The following is a 16,703-nucleotide window of genomic DNA, read 5'->3' as shown; positions in this document are numbered from 1 at the left end:
ACAAGACACTCACATAAATGGAAAGCAGTTCGAGCCTTCCACCAACTGTATTTGCCCTCCCGAGCAAAATTAGGAAGCACATAGAACACCAGGAACATTGGAGGACAACAGTTACACGTCAGAGACAACTAAAAAGTTTTTTTTTTAATTCTGTGCTAGCGCTGCGAAGCAACTGTGGCTATGAGCGGCGTACAGACGTGGACAGATGGAGAGAGGACAGCAGGAAGGATTGGGCGACAGGGTGGGTGGGTTAGTATGCGTCCTGGGCTGACCTCAGGGGGAACTGAGCGACATTCGTCTGGGAAGTCTTCGAAAAACCCAGGGAAAACTTCAGACAGCACAGCCGGTTACAGGATTCGAACCCGTGTCACCTCCTAGACTCGGCGTGGAAAGCGATCATTCTAACCACTATGCCACGGGAGCAGGTGTCAGAGACAACTGCTTCCGGGCTACAGTCAAGCTTATGTGCAAATATATGTTTCGTAGGGTATGTTACCACTATTTTCATATCCATCAAAGCAAGATAGTCCCAGCACCTATAAAAAGAAAATACAATTGCTATGAAACCTCATGAAACCATGATATGCAAACAAAAGTACCTGCGCAAAGTTTTCAGTGTGTGGTTTCACTACCAGCGAAAAATGCAACAACCGAAGTGGGGCTGACATGATAACGGACGAACCAGCATTTGTGTTCTGGCGTATCCTCCCCAAAGCGTAACGGTCGACTTTGGTTTATTCAAAAGACTGCAACAGTCATCGAGAACTCGTAAATCTGGGAGGTTAATTCGTGATACCGCACTTTTTTTAGCACCAAGGCGATCCAAGGCACCTACTCAAGCGTTGTACTGCCGAACATACAACGTTAATCACTACTTTGAATGCAAGTGCAGTCAGGTCAACCCACACTTTCAATGTGTTCCAATCAGTGATAAGAAGCCGAAATAGATAAAGGAAACGATATTCCGATATTTTGCCACGCATCTCCACCACATGCCATCCTGGTGCACACAAGCAGCACGTACTTTAATTAAGAGTGGACTCACCCCTGAAACTTGAAAGCCAGAGAAGGAACGCTGTCCACCACAGTGTACTCTGGGAGCCCTGCTGCGCTCAACCGTTTTCGTCACTAGACAGCACGGCGTACGTTCTCGCCATGCTAAAAAATTGCAAGACAAAATGTGCGGGAGATTAGAACTTCGAGAGATTTTCAACTGCTAGCCGTTGCGCGTCCGTAAAGTTTGAAGTTTCTACCGTTGAAACTGAACAGGTTCGAACTGGTTGGATCGATGGATGATGGATGGTGATTGGGTAGACGGGCAGACGTCATTGCCATTGCTTCAGCTCGTGCTTACTGAGTACTCATTTTTGTAATGTCCTTTTATTTCCGTGACCGTTCATTATAATTGGCGTGGCGGAGGTTAAATGTTAAATAGCACTTATGCCAATCCAGCGGAAGTGACACCAACGTCATCATCATTATGCCATCGTAGTTGTATCGACGAGTATCGTATTTTGGCGCTGTGTGTGATAAAAATATGCGTTCTTTTTGCAAACATTTTATTAGTGCCTTTGATACTGAGCTGCAGATGTGCCTAATATTTAGCGTATTATCTGCTCAGCGGTTTCAAAGAGATACCATAGGCAATTTCAATATTTTTTGAAGGGTCCTGAAATCCCTGAGTCACGTCAGATTTCATTTTACTGCTGCAGCTGTGTAGCTTGTGAGAAAATGTTACGTGCAGTAAAAAACATCTGCCATCTGCTGCCCACAGTACGGGCAAAGTGCTTCTGTGTTTGTGGAGAAATGGTTTATAGTGCTGCGCTGAACGATTCGTCAGAGTCGTCGACTTTTTTTATTAATGTTTCAGTGATTCGATAATTTGCTTGCTGGTTTCTTTACGTTGGTGTAGCGTAGTATTCTGCAGGGGCGTTACTGACGGACAAAATTTACATTTACCAGCAACCATAACGCCATCAGGAACGCTAGTTCAAGAAACATTGCCCCAAACAAATGCAGGCTTTGGGTAAAAAAAGGAAGAAAATATATATATTCAGTAAAATAAAATATTACATCACAGCACTTAGATTCTCGTAATGTTTTCTAGTTGTGGATGCTATATACGTGGGGAGTTCAATGCCAAACCGTTTTTTTTCTTCATTTTTCGCAAAAGTAAAATGAACTTACAGGCGAGAAATTAGTTTTATCTTCCAAGGTAATCTCCAGCTGGCACTAATGCACTTGTCCCAGCGTTTCACGAGGGCTTGGATGCCAGCAGCCTAGAAATCCTGACCGGCGCGTAGCAGCCACGGTGGGACCGCATTCTTGACCTCGACGTCGCAGCTGAATTGGCGGCCCCCAAGGAACGCCTTCAGTGGCCCGAAGAGATGGAAATCGCTGGGGGTAAGGTCTGGACTGTAAGGGGGGTGTGGCAGCACCTCCCAGCCAGGTTCCTGTAAGGCGCGTCTCGTGAGATGCGCGGTATACGGGCGTGCATTGTCCTGTAGGAGGAGGACTCGTTTGGTGATGAGGCCCGGCCGCTTTTGCTTCAGCGCCTTATGCACATCCCTGGGAACCTGGCAGTAATATGCACTATTGGTGGTGGTACCACTGGGCAGACAATCAACATGAACAGCGCCAACCTTGTGTCAGAAAACCGTAGCCATGACCTTACCCACAGACGGGGTGCTTCGAAACTTCTTCGGAGCTGGCGAGCCCGGATGCTTCCACTGTTTTGATGCGCGTTTAGACTCAGCAGTGAAATAGTGCACCCACGCTTCATCGCACGTGATGATCCGATCAAGGAACGGCTGTCCTTCCGTGTCAAAACGGTACATTAAATTTCCAGTCTTCTCTACCGGTCAAACAGGGAGAGCTGACTCGGGACCCCAACGGGCACTAACTTTCCGAAACTGGAGGTGTTCATGAATGATAGTGTTCAACGTTCCCACACAAAGGTCCGTCTTTCAAGCCAGTTCGAGACATGATATCCGTCTGTTCTTGAAGATCAGGCGCTCCACAAGTTGGATGTTCTCAGGAACTCTGACACTGGGCTCTGAGCCGCCCCGGCCGGGATCGTCCTGCACTGATGTACGGCCGTGCCGGAATCGTTTGCACCACTAGGTTTGCTGTGACTAGGTGTATCGTGGCCATACTGAGCCTGAAGTCTTCTGTGAATTTCAGATAACTTTACGGCTCCATTCACGGGAAACTTCCTGACAATTCGCTGTTCGATGTGCGCGCTCACCTCGTTGTCGGCCATCTTGTCTAGGACGTATCTTCTGTTTTGCACAAACTTTGGACCACCACGTGGTGAACGCGGAGGCCTGTCGAGTGTGAAAATGATTAAAAAGAAGTAGCGCGAGCCATTTGTACACTCAGGGGACAGAAAGTCCCGGTTTAACTTGAACACCCCTCGTATGTGTATGTCAATGAGCGAAAAAAACTCGTATCATCAGATATATGGACATTATTTAAATTATCTACGTACCTCCGTCAGACTGCCTTCAATTCATCTGACTGATTTTTTGTTACAGTATATGGGCATACAACTGACACAGCATGAAAGACTACATGCTATACATTAGGTCATAATATAATCGAACATAGTTAATGTGGTCCATTAGTGCATAGTTTCTGAAAATTGTTACAGAGACCAGTTTTATTACCTCAGTATGATCATTTGCAAACCGATTGTACTTGCTGCTTCACACATGTGTGATGGAAAGTAAGAGAATAAGGAATTTCCTTCATGTATGGGGGTCATCCAACAAATATGTTTTCCTGCTGTAAACAAAATAATGATTCTATAGCATAACATTAAAAAAAAACTCATCTACAGATTAGAGCTCAATGTTACTCCCTAATGTAGGCACCTTATTTAGCTGAACATTTTTGGTAATGTGGCACCAAGTTTTCGACATGTTGTCTGTGCCATGCTATGTCCTGTTTACAAGGTGAGGTATTCACTTTGCATTTTACCTAATCAATTTGTGTTTCATGATCACTTGCGAATTGGTGACTGCCGACCGGCGCTTTGAGAGGAAGATGGAACAGCATCTGAGGCAAATTTCCTTTGAAGCAGGAAGCATCACCTTGAGCATAAGGAGAACGAAGTATACAGGAAGCTCACGAAAAGGAAACTCACGTTTGTGTGTCTCGTATATACCTCATTCTCCTCATGCTCAAGGTTACGCTTCCTACTTCAACGTTACACCAGCTCGCTGGTGTACTTTTCCTCTCTTTGGCAATTTCCAGATGAATTTCTGAAAGTCTTCGAAGACGAGTGCAGACAGCGTTGATGTTATACGCTACACCCTTCCAAGTCCTGTGCGTTTTTGTTTGATTGTAGTTTGAAGCTTACCCAGGATCTCACAGTACACCTTTGGATTTACTGTGATTGTGCGTGTGAGGTAATCTACAAGTTGCAGACAACGATAGTCCTAGAACACCGTCGGCAGAGCCTTTCCAGACGGAAACGCGAGTTTGACCTCCTTGAGAATGCTTGCACCGGGCGCCTACCATGACTTCCTATGGTATTTGGTCTGAGCACTTGCATAATGCACCCACGCTTCATCAATAATAATGCTTCCAAGAAATTCATCTCGACCGTCTTGATACCATTGAAGGAAAATGCAGTCCGCATTCATTTGTTACTCTTCACTAACGTTACTGAGCAAATGTGGCTCCCATCTCGCATAACTTTCGTTGACCAAGCTGAAGGAAATTTGTTCCCATCAATATCAGAGTGCAGTACCAGTGACCCGCCAGTCTCCGTTAACAATTCTCGGAATTCCAGAAAAGAAACATTGTTTCATGGTGTTATAGCTGATTTCCCACTGTATAGTTTATTGTGCACATTTTCACGGCCCTGTATAAAGAACGCACCATTTCAATGCCTGTAAAGTGTTTCGATAAACAGGTGTTAACTGTCAGTGCATATTCTCTAAAACGCTTTTTTTAACGAAAAATAGGATAGCTCTTACTTCACTATCAGACATACTCGGAAGTATTACGTCCACGCTTGAATGCCTGACACATAAGTGAACGACACTCTATTAACAACGTCTGTAGAGCCGAGATGTCACACCCAACTACTCCACCATTCAGTTCGTCCTAGTGGTATTTCTTTTGAATAACAAATATAGGAAAACTTGTTTTTGGATGACCCTCCTAATTCGAGTTCACTTTCTCAATTTGGACAGATTGTTTAGATTTCTTGTGGTGACTCTTGCGGAGAGATACCAATATTGAAGACTTAATAATACGTGGGGTTTACGTTGCGAGACAACTGAGATCATGAGCGACGCCACAGCAGTCGGTCTGTAGATTGCCCACCTGAGGGTCCTTTAATGTGCAATGAAAGCTCACCACACAACACAACATATTTAATGTCCCTTGCGGAAGATGGCGTGTCTATGCAACTTGTATCCTGGCGCCAAGTTGCTGGCGTCCTTGGTCTGGTTCGAACCGGCGATCTCGGGATCAGAAGGCGAACACACTACAAACTCAGGCACCAAGGCCGGTTTGTGGACAGCTTGAACAGCACAATTATGTTAACTCTGCCATCAAGTAATTCAGTTTCCTGCATATCTTTTGTAACAACTGAACTTCAGTTTTGTAAGCATGAAGGCTAAGCTTAGAACCGCCTCTTATAATTTAGTGACTCTATTTGATGCGTGAATGTGTTTACACCTTTTAAAAACATAATGAGACAATATCTTCATGATTTCTAATATGTGGTATATACATCGCCTGCTACAAGACGCCTACAATTACGCGTCAATTACCAGATGTCTACCAGAGGTCTTGTAAATCACTAATTTTTGGCGTTTAAATAATGGTAAGACCTCTAGACGTCTAGTCAACGTCAAGTTTGGTCATTGCCTTAAAGTCTAACTTTAGGACAGGTCTGGATGTCTACTAGACTACCATGTGTTCCCTGGGCACTTTCGCATTCTCACGGCACACAAAGTATTACGTGAAGGCAGATCGGAGATCGAACAGCTAATAGAGAAGGATTCCCCTTCGAAAATATGAACAGCTGGATCAGTACTGGACAGGGAGCAAGCGGGATGTCTTCGCCATGATTTCGCAGTTGGGCAAGCCCACGGCCTTCCTAACCGTAAGCACGACCGAGGCGAAGTGGCCTCGCCTCCTTATGTCTGTCCAGTGAGTATCACGCGCAGTTGGAGCCCAACGTCGCAGAATCGGATATACTTGGTAAGCTGGACGCCTTCAAACGCACATACCAAGTGGCAGAGGACCACGTACACTCCACCGTACAATGCTTTCGGCGTGTACCGCATGCTCGATCCCATCCTGCGGATCGAGTTGCAACATCGCGAGAGCCCGCACACTCACAACCTGTTGTGGCTGGCAAATGGGTGGCTGACCAGGGAGACGGTGTCCGAAACCATGCCCGCGACGGTCCAAATGCTCACCGAGCTGTGCAGCGTAGACAAGCAATATCTGACAAATGAGAGCTTCAATACCAATCAAACTCGCGCGCACACTTTCAGCTGCCTCATGCGAGCCGAGGAGCGCAGCGGCTTCAACATCCCATTCTTGCCGGTGCGCATGGCAATGAATGGCAAGAACGCGTGGCAGACGCTGGAAACGAAAACGCACGACACGATAAACACGTACCTGGCAGATCAACGGGACATCTCGCCCGACACGTACCCTGACATGATACGCTCTACCCTGCAATGGCCACCATCTACTTCAAGCGAGACCCGTAGTTACGTACGCGCTGCAATACGACGTGGACTTGCAACTGATACTCGACTCGCATTCGTGAGCCGCATACTTGGTCGTCTACGTCAACAAATTGAACCGCGGAATCAGCCATCTACACCACCAGCTGCTAGAACTGCGCGAGTTGGATCCCAAGCCGACTACACAGCGCTGATGAAGCAATTCTTCCTGTGCCTGCTGAACTGCGTCGACATGAGGGCGCAAGAGTAAGCGTGTAACCAAACCACGTTGACATCGAGCAAATTAGCCACGGCATCAGCCGTGATGCGCCGCAGTAACCCCAAGCAACGGCAGATAGTCTTGGATGTCATACATCGTGTACACCTGACGGCCATGGAGCGAGCAACCAACACGATACACATGACATGTCTCAACACGTTACATAGTGGTGGACACGTCCAATCGATTCACAGTCGTCATGAACAGGCGCCCGCCGCGACGTAGCGCTCGTGTGGCCTATGCGTCGACAGGCAAGGCTGCAGTGGGGATCGGTGGTACCCCAGTTCACTCGGCGTTTACCGACACGTCATGCGCGACGTGGATGCTGTCATACTCGATGATGCCGGCATGTGTAGTGCGCAGTTACTAGCGAGTGTGTGTGCCCGCCTACAACAAATTGCGGGAAACTGCCATTCGGGGACCTTGACTTCTACCCTACGGGTGACATGTACCAGCTGCCACCCGTTAACGCTTCACCAGTATACAGGGAGCGGCACGAAAAGTGTCATTTGGGGTGTATAAAAAAAACGGTAGATCGGAAATATATGCGGTCAACGGCTCCCGTGCGGCAATTAAGTTTGCCATCTTCAAAAATACTTTTGTCGAATTTCAATTGCAATAAAGTGAAATTTCTGAATTGAACTCTGAAATTTGCCTAGTGAACATAACTTTTTTGTTTACAGAATCAGGAAGCCCTTGGCAAACTTTGTCGAATACACCGGAAGCCGAAATATCTAATGCTACAGCGAGTGCAAAAAAAAAAAAGTGAAAATATTTTTTTTCTGACGCGCGTATTTCAACGGCGTACCAAATCGGCGGCAAAGATGCGATGAGAGAAGGACATGCCTCTGGCCAGGTGATAGACAGAACACTGCAAAAAACAAGAGAAAAGGGAAAGGAAGAGGCATCGCGATAATAATCTGAGGCTACATGGATTCCCATTGGTACAGGGGCATGAGTTCACCACTAACAGTCTATCCGTGTGAGATCACCTCTATTAGGAAACCTTTAGAGTGAGAACAGCCAAATGACTTTTGTTCTGTGCCGCAATGCGACTCTACGCACCGAAGGGACAGCCAAAGCAGTAGCAGCAGGCTACTGGTTTCAGGTCTTTCCGCGTTTTCTTCTTTCCACACATGGAATCCCGCCTAATTTGACTCATCGACGCAAAACGTGGGTTGAGCGACTCAATATCGGCAAACCTGTTACATCAGCGATGCTTGTGTGTGTGTGTCAGAACTCTTGGAGCGATACTCCTACATATGTGACGAACTTTTTTTCTCAAGTAGATGGGTAGAAATCCAGCGAACAGTAGAGATGTAGGAAGGGAGTTGCCTCAGGACAGAAGCCGCCGATATTTCGAACAGAGACTGTTCTTCTTCTGGGCTTCTTCTTTTTCTCAAGAACACTTAAGATAGGTGCTGCTCACGTCAGGAAGGTAAGCAAAACCTTTTCGTTTACCTGAACAACCTGAACAACAAAACCTGAACAAGTTTGTTTCAAATTTAAGTAGCTATGATATGTAAGAAAGCGCAAGGGATAGCGCGAAAACGTATTTTTTCACGCACATTTCACATTTCATTTCATTCACATTTCACACACCGCACATTTTTTCACGCACATTTCAATTAGGGCGTGAAATCACTTGGGAAACGATGCAGAGAGAATGCGCCGTTTCGTTCAAGGTTTCCCAAAAACATGCCCACAGTGACACACGGGTAGCGCATCCTTACACAAAAATTCCGAACTACATTCGTGCACGCACAAACTTAGAATATCCCACCTGTAAGAGAGCACTGCACAGCTGTCGTGAGCTTGCATGTCTCCGACATTCCTGCAGCGCAGGACACACTCTACTTTCTATTTCGGCCTTGCAACCGGTAAACGCGAAATTCATCTTCACGAAGTGTGATTGATCAGAGACGCCGAAAACTCGAAAATACGCGAGAACTATAGCCTTTTCTTTGGACATCCCGCTTACGCCTGCCACAAATATATGGGCAGCATTTAATACTGGTTCGGCTTCAACGCATCGACAGTCAACATTGCGGATCAGAAAGATCAAAATCAAAACCGAGCGACAACCTGGATACGTCCGTCATGTTGGAGCTCACACGCGCCACCTACAAGTCATGCAAAACGCGAACTATCACCGTCCTGCCTCTGAATGGAGTGATGTGGCGGCCCGTGGACGACGATGAAGTCTCCGAGCTACGGGCATGCGCCATCAGAAACGCTTCATTCTATCGGCAACGTCCGGGAGTGAAGCTACGGGCCCAGAGGCTCCCCAACATATCCGGCCCTCCGGGGCATTGCACTATCGCTGGCAAGGATTCACGTGGACGAATACCATCTCCTTTACAATAGGATATCCTTGCCTGGTCTGGTCAATATTTGGTTTGACCCCTTTGGAGTTCCATTCCGAAGATTGAGGAAACGGACTTTTCAGTACAAATTATATCGCAAATAAAGAGGGAAGCTTATACAAGTCGGTAGACAATACCTAGAATTGAGAGCACGGAGTTCATGTGGAGCTCCGCCAGCGACTAGATGACTTTTCTCTCACCTTTTGCTTGTTGTGCTTCTTCGTCTCCAACATTTCCTTCTTCGAGGTTTACCCTGCAGGGTTGCGAGATAAAGAAAAACAACAATTAGGCTCCTACTTTTGAATTACATTCTCGCATCACGTTGCACTGAAGGGGTTGGGAAAGTTCGCTACAGGTTGCACACGTGGGGATCTAGCATAGTTTCGATTGGGGAGGAGACAGGACATTCAGAGCGCATCCCCTTGAATCACTGCTTAAGTAAAGAATTTCTACAACGCCAATTCGGACACTCATGCGGCTCGAACATAACGGGAGGACTCTCCGCGTGTGAACATGCTGCACATCGCGAGGAGCGGTACTGACAGACCAGTGAAGTAATGCACTAGTAATGATCAAAGATTCCAGTCCATTGCCGGCGTCATAGCTCCAGGAGAGCACCGGTAAAAAAAAAAGATAGTCAGTGATTATTCACGTGCATTCTATGGCACTTGTCACCACAGAGAATAATGAATGAGAATGTTGTGCGGTTGAAGACTTGTTTTGGAGTGTAGCCTGCGTTCAAACCGATGGTGAGTATGGAGGCCCAATGACGTGAAGAGGGGGCCTTGTGTCTGGAGATCAGACTTGTACACGTTACTCGAAAACGGTAATTGATTACCGTTACTGTTACTCTGGTGGTTAAAGTAATTTTTCTACCGTTAATATTTACTCGGCTAAAAGTGGAATGAAGTAAGGGCAAAAAAAAAAAAAGTAACGGGTGACTCTCACCGTTACTTCCTGGGTGATTTCAAGTATACAGTCAGACAGCCTCGTCCGGTCGACCTCTCAGATGTTTTTGTTCAAATAAACAGGGTGTCTCAGAAAACGTGTCATTGAATTATAATCAAAAATACACCACCTAGAATCATGCGGTCAACGACCTTTGTTCTTACTAGGTTTTTGCCACCTCCTAATTTACTCGCATTAGTGATAATTGACAGTATATTCAGGGGCTATCCCATCAGAAAAAATAGCCGAATATCATGCTCTACGAAGGTAGCGCGCGACAAATTTTTCAGCGCATTCGTTGTCGTCCTACGAAAGGAGGTTGGAAACACAGCCCTAACCGTTACCGCAGAAAGAGATAGCACAGGCATGGCTTATTGCGTCCGGCTTTCGCAGGGATCATGCTTTCAGTCTCCCAATTTCACGAACTGCCACTTTTTCTAATGTCACTATGCGGCTTGAGTTTGGAACCTCCTTTCACCGGACGGACAGCGATTGCGCTGAGAAAGTCGTAGCACGTTATGGTCCGGTGCTCCGAAAAGCACGATGTTCGGCTATTTTTTCCGATCAGATAGCTCGTGAATATCACTGTCAATTATCATGAATTTGAGTGAATTCGGCACGCGTTTCTTACTGTTGGGGTAAAACAGTGATCTTTACTTGGCAAATTTACGAGTTCAGTTCGCAAATATTTACATAATTAAATTACGATACATGACATTCACATCAGGCTGTGGCAAAAACCTAGTAAGAACAAATGCCGGTGACCGCGTGATTCTAGGAGGCGTAGTTTTTTTTTTTATTATTATATTTCAATGACATGTTTTCTGGGACACCCTGTATATTGACGCCTAGTGCTAAGTAAGTTCATTGGCGGAGGAAATAGTTCAAGATGACTTATACTTTTCTTTTGTTCTTTTTTCAAAAAATAATCTTCAAGACTGACCATTTCAACCACTGCGCTTCCTCCCAATTTTCAGGCCTCGTATTTTCGTAGCCATTAAGGCCGAGCAGTTCATTTTTTGCGCTTATTGCCTATCGCTTAGGTTTGCTCTATCATTGGAGTTCTAGATTTTGCAAGTCTCCAGATAAAAAACCGCAAAGTCGTCTCATTTCCAAAAGTCGCACTTTCGGCGCGCAATTGCTTTTCTGCAAAAACCAGAAGGTTAACGTGTCTGACATCCTTCTCTTCGCTTTTAAACGCTCTTTGCATTCATATAAAGGGGATTGTTTGAAAGTCTCAGACATACTTCATGACGCGTGTTCAGTGAGGGGTTGTAAGGCAAACACCCGCAACTTCCCTAGCAGATTTTCCATATTCGCCCACGCGTGGCGTGGTTCATGTTTTTCACACATGTTGCTCATGACAAGCTCTCATATCGCAGTGAAAAAAATAAAATAAATCAACTTCAGAAATGTCTGAAGTTCATCATTTTCCGGCTTCCCGCGCACACCTGCCGTTGCTGGTCCGTGACGGGCGCAGCGTGGCTGCACAGCGGAGTTTCCTCGCTTCGTGGCTTCGTGGCTTCGTATCACATTTGAGATAGTGAACTTCTGGTTTATAAGGTTTATTACGAAATAAAGTCCAAATATCAATCTGCAAAGACAACAGTTACGCTCATTAGGTCAGCATGAACGTTGGCCGTGCGTGAAAACAATAATTGAACACACGTAAGGTACTTAATTGATGACAAACAGGAAAGGGGACAAAGTCTAACAGTGGAAGGCTACCTTCCTCCATGCGCCCTTCGAGGTTTTTGCCGTGTACACTTCACGAACGCCATTACCAGTTCATCCTGCTTTCCCCGCATACATGAGGGCACTATTCAAAGAATGCGCTGGAAGTGTTCCAATTCTCGTTTTTTTCTTATGTTTTTTTTTGTGTTCTTGTTGTTGTTGCTGTTGTTGTACGATTCTTTACGATGCCTTGTGCCGGCAGATGAGCATCTGAACTTTGGGCAGCTTCGCATTTCTAATTATCTTATTCGCCGTACATCTCAGGTTGTACACTGTGGCATTGTGTTTAACTACGCCACCGACACCATCGCATCCACTCTTCCCGTGCCCAGTGTCAGTAAAGACCCACTTTGCTACTAGGCAGCTTTTGCTTCGTAGTTCTTACCACTGCAGTAGTTTCCACCGTAGTGCGCACAAACATACGCTATGAGCTCTGTTCATTGTACGCCCTTGCAAAGGAGCACTGAGGTTTTGTGTTCTCATACACAGTAGGAATAGAATGTGTTCTGCCTAGACGAAGTGGCATGAAGACAACAGGAGCGAAGGAAAGAGGCGCTTTCTCCACTTCTGTCGATCGCCTCTCCGATAACTACGCGGACAGCATATTATGTTTCGCTGATGTTTCGCTGCTTTCTGACGCGTTATCTCAGCCGCTCTGCAGGAAATGCGCAGCTTCTTAGTTCGCGCCTTGTGTGTGACCTTCGTCAAATAACGGCTCCATAAAACGCTACCGCGGCGTCGACACCGCACCATACATGAGAGTCCGCAACGGAACCTCGGCCATTTCTGAAGCAACATTTTTTTCACTACACTATGTGAGCTTGTCATGAACACCGTGCGTGAGGAATATCAACCGCTTCACGAGTGGGCGAAGACGGGAAATACGCTACCGATGTTGCCCGTTTTAGCGTTACCACCCCTCAATAAACGCGCGTTAGGAAGTATGTCCTGGATTTCCCCGACAATCTCTTTTACTGGAAAGAGCGTTTAAAGACGAACAGAACGATGTCACACATATTAACCTTCTGACATCTGTAGAAAAGCAGGTAAGGGCCGAAAAAGTGCGATTTTTTGCAAATGAGGCGACTGCGATTTTCTATGTGCACACGTGCAAAACCTAGAGCCTCAAAAATAGAGCAAGCAGTACAGCAGCACATAGGCAATAAGCTTGAAAAAAAAATGACTGCATGGACTTAATGGTTATGAAGATATGAGGCATGAAAATTGTGGGGAAACGCAATGCTCGAAATGGTCAGTCTTGAAGATCATGTTTTAAAATAACAGCTGAGCGATTCCACGCGAAATGATCCAGCGGACCTGTTCGGCCCTCACAAAAACTATCGCGAATTTTTACGACACTTTTTTAGCAGTCCTTAATAGTGCAAAATGACATATCACGAAACGTTTCTTCCCATTTATCAATGTGGCGGGTGTGAGACAGGAGCAGAGTTCGCAGCGCTGGCGAAAACCGTGCCTGGCGTGAATGGCAGCTGCGGTTCATAGAAAGCACCTAGAAGTGTGCGGTTTTCTTTTGCTTATAGAGGAAACCATGCTCTACACAGCGTCGCAAATCCCGGTTGTCATGCTGTAATCCGTACTGGTATACACAGGTCGGAAGTTTCGCAACTTTCTTCCTATTTGGCGATTTTTTTGTGGAAAATCCAACCATTAAATTTTAATGAATATTTTTTCCTTCGAAGGTCGCATGGAATACTTCAACAGGAAAAATCGCAAGACACGTAAGGTCCGTAGTCATTGCAGGAAAAATAAGGGAAGTATGTGATTTTTCCAAAATTAGCTACAATCGAGCGGTAAAACACGCAATGAAGAGGTCGGAAGAGACGTCTGAAACCAACGCCGTTTTATACAACAAGCCTTCCTCTACAACATAAAAAAATCTAGATGGCGTTTTTTCGTATACAAGATATGGGGATACCTCCCCATTTTCACAGCCGCCCTCGTCCAGAAGATGACTTCCTCATTGAACTTGTCCCCGAAGAACAACTGTAAAGACCACGTGCTCTGGGATTATGTGTGTGTGGGGGGGGGGGATGTGAAGACCTGTGGGGGCGCCACCGGTTGGCCACCACGATATTGCTGATATGAATGGGCGCGCTGCCGGGGAGTGGCGAGGGGGAGCCCGGGGGAGAGGGACAGGAAGCAGATAAAAAGGAAGCGCCAGGGGGGTTGAGGAGTCGGGAGACCGAACGTTACGTTGACCTGGAAGCGACTGCTGTATCTTAGTTGTAAAAAGGTATGAAATAAACCTTTGTTTTGTGATTGAGTTCGCACAGCGTTCCTTCACGGGCCGGACGGGCGAGAACGACCCCGCGAGTGGGAATGGTTTCTACAAAATAGTTTTTTTTCTTTTTTTTTTTAGTAGAGGGTATTACGTTCACAGTGACCCACGCTGCATGTATCTAGTGGAGTGCTATATTTGTTTTTTGGTCTCCCGTTTTAATTCTCTTTATTTCCAACTTTTTCTGGTCTGGTTGGGTTTTAATGTTAAAGCAATTGCTGTGGCACAGACTTCTGCAAGGTTACCACAGCCTTTTCTTCTGTAGCATAACGCGCCTATTGCAATCCTGGGTGGTTAAGTTTATGGTATTGTTTCCGGTGCGCACGGTGCCGGCGACCGAGATTGGGGATTAGCGGTGATGGCCAGGTCTAAGTAATACTTTTTATCGTGTGAGCTAAAGCCCTGCCCGGCCGAGCTTTTTGACATCCGGATCCTACCCGAAAAATCCGTCTCCCGTTGCATGCAGCAATAGTTCAGCTTCTGGGCTCGATATATCCAGGCATATAGCCAATTATCCAGGAAATAAACTTTATTTCCCGTTAGCACAAAACAGCTGTCACTGAACACTGTTAGAAAAAGAGGTATAAATACGGTATAATAATGTCCTCTTATACCTCTTTTATACCTTCTGCTTCAGATATATACCTGTGGAGGGTATAGAGGAGATAAAATTTCCTATTTATAACTCCAACCCTTCTCAAGGGATGAAAGAGTTATAAAGGAGGGTTAACATACCATATTTATACCTCATCACCACGCGTTTGTATCCGCAACCAGGAATAGATCACCAGGCTACGGTATAGACAACGGTATAGATGGCTGCTTATACCTTCTGTTTCATTATACCTTTATGGTTTTTATACCTTTACTTCCGCAACGTGTTGTATCACATCATTATTATTTTTTCTTCAGACGGATATTTAGTTAAGAAACACAGACATTAGTACAGTACTATCTGAATCCACATGGTTAGTTTATGGCTCCATAATATCTGTATTGCTGGAATGTTGAATCTAGATGTCCTCACCCTTAGGGTTGCGTACCAGACGAAGGCTGCTCCACAGTTTGTCAAGTCGCCACCGGTATATTACTATTTATTGCTCTGTACATGTCTATCTCGCGATACACACAATTCATCGTGATGCACACTTGATGGCTGCGCGGAGCGATCTTGCTCGTTGAAATTTTTTTAACTCCATATTTTCTTTTTGTTTTACAAGGGTTTGTTTTACAAGTAATGTTTACGGGCTTTGTTTTCTACTTCACAACCACATACGGTTGCGTGTGTTAGTAGTACGTCTGTTGTGTTTCTATGTCAAAAACTTTTCTTCCCTCCAAATGTGATTTTTCTAGCTCCCTCCTGTAAAAATCACTATGCATAAGTGTGATTTAATACCATGATGGCACTCGTGCAGACCCTCACATGGCTATAGAGCTGTACCACCTAAAGGTATGGCATATAGCTCTTTGTTGAGGACTATTTTTTTACCTGTAAGCGGGGTATAAAATTATACCTAAGAAGGGCTAAGTTATTGAGCCGGCGATGTATACCTCTAAAGGTATAGATTTTTCTATGAGTAAACTTCATCCATACGGGCGACTTCCTCTGTCTTCTCCTGACAGTGAAAATCCCGCAGGGGCATAGCTTTTGCAGCGAGGACAGGTCCTGAGAGCTCACGATGCCACCAAAGGATACACGACTGCAAGCGCAGATTTAGCTGCCACGAAAGAATACACGCCACCAAACACAGCAAAATCCGCGCCGAGCGCGCACCTCGACTCGAGGCGTTAGAGATCTCCCCCAGACGCGCTAGCGGCTTGCGTACACCTTGTACTCAGTGTTCGGTACCTAGTGGGGAGAAAATTTATGGCGCAATCTCGAGGTTTATCCGCATCTGACCCGCTCCCGATCCGGCACCATTCGCGTCCGATCCGCAGATCACAACAAGCGTCGATATTTCATCCGAACCCGTAAGTTTCCGTGGATACCCGGTGGTATACGCTTCCATCCGCGGATGGTACACGGCTTTATAAAGCTGTGAGCCTCACTGGAGTCAAGGACAGCTTGGACCAAGAACCACTACCACGAGATTCCGTCGCTTCCAGTAGTTCTACCATATAAATGTATGTATGTATAAATGTATATATTCTGTATGTTCAACTTTTCCTCTAGCGTTATAATTTGTTAGATTATCCGTGGTTAATATGTTTGCTGAATTGTTCAGCATTTAAATATGACAGTTAAAGGGTGATCAACTGAACATGTATTTACGCGCTTAATATTCATGTTGGTTAATTCGAACTCCACAGCGCTCAACTGGAGCCACGTTCCTTTGGTCCGGATGGTTGTCATATTGAAAACCAACCAGAAAAAGTCA

At 45.7% G+C, this 16,703-nt stretch overlaps 1 protein-coding gene across 1 annotated transcript in view; it reads right to left on the bottom strand.

Annotated features, from left to right (window-relative positions):
• Positions 1-16,703, bottom strand: part of LOC135389445 (uncharacterized) — a 475,452-nt gene that overhangs the window by 109,076 nt on the left and 349,673 nt on the right. The window contains exon 24 of the mRNA XM_064619493.1: positions 9,545-9,597. Coding sequence (XP_064475563.1) covers positions 9,545-9,597 — 53 coding nt within the window. The remainder of the gene's footprint in view (positions 1-9,544; positions 9,598-16,703) is intronic.

This window comes from Ornithodoros turicata, chromosome 3 (assembly GCF_037126465.1).
Source record: "Ornithodoros turicata isolate Travis chromosome 3, ASM3712646v1, whole genome shotgun sequence".
NCBI classification, from domain to species: Eukaryota; Metazoa; Arthropoda; class Arachnida; order Ixodida; family Argasidae; genus Ornithodoros; species Ornithodoros turicata.
This window is presented reverse-complemented; position numbering and strand designations above follow the sequence as displayed.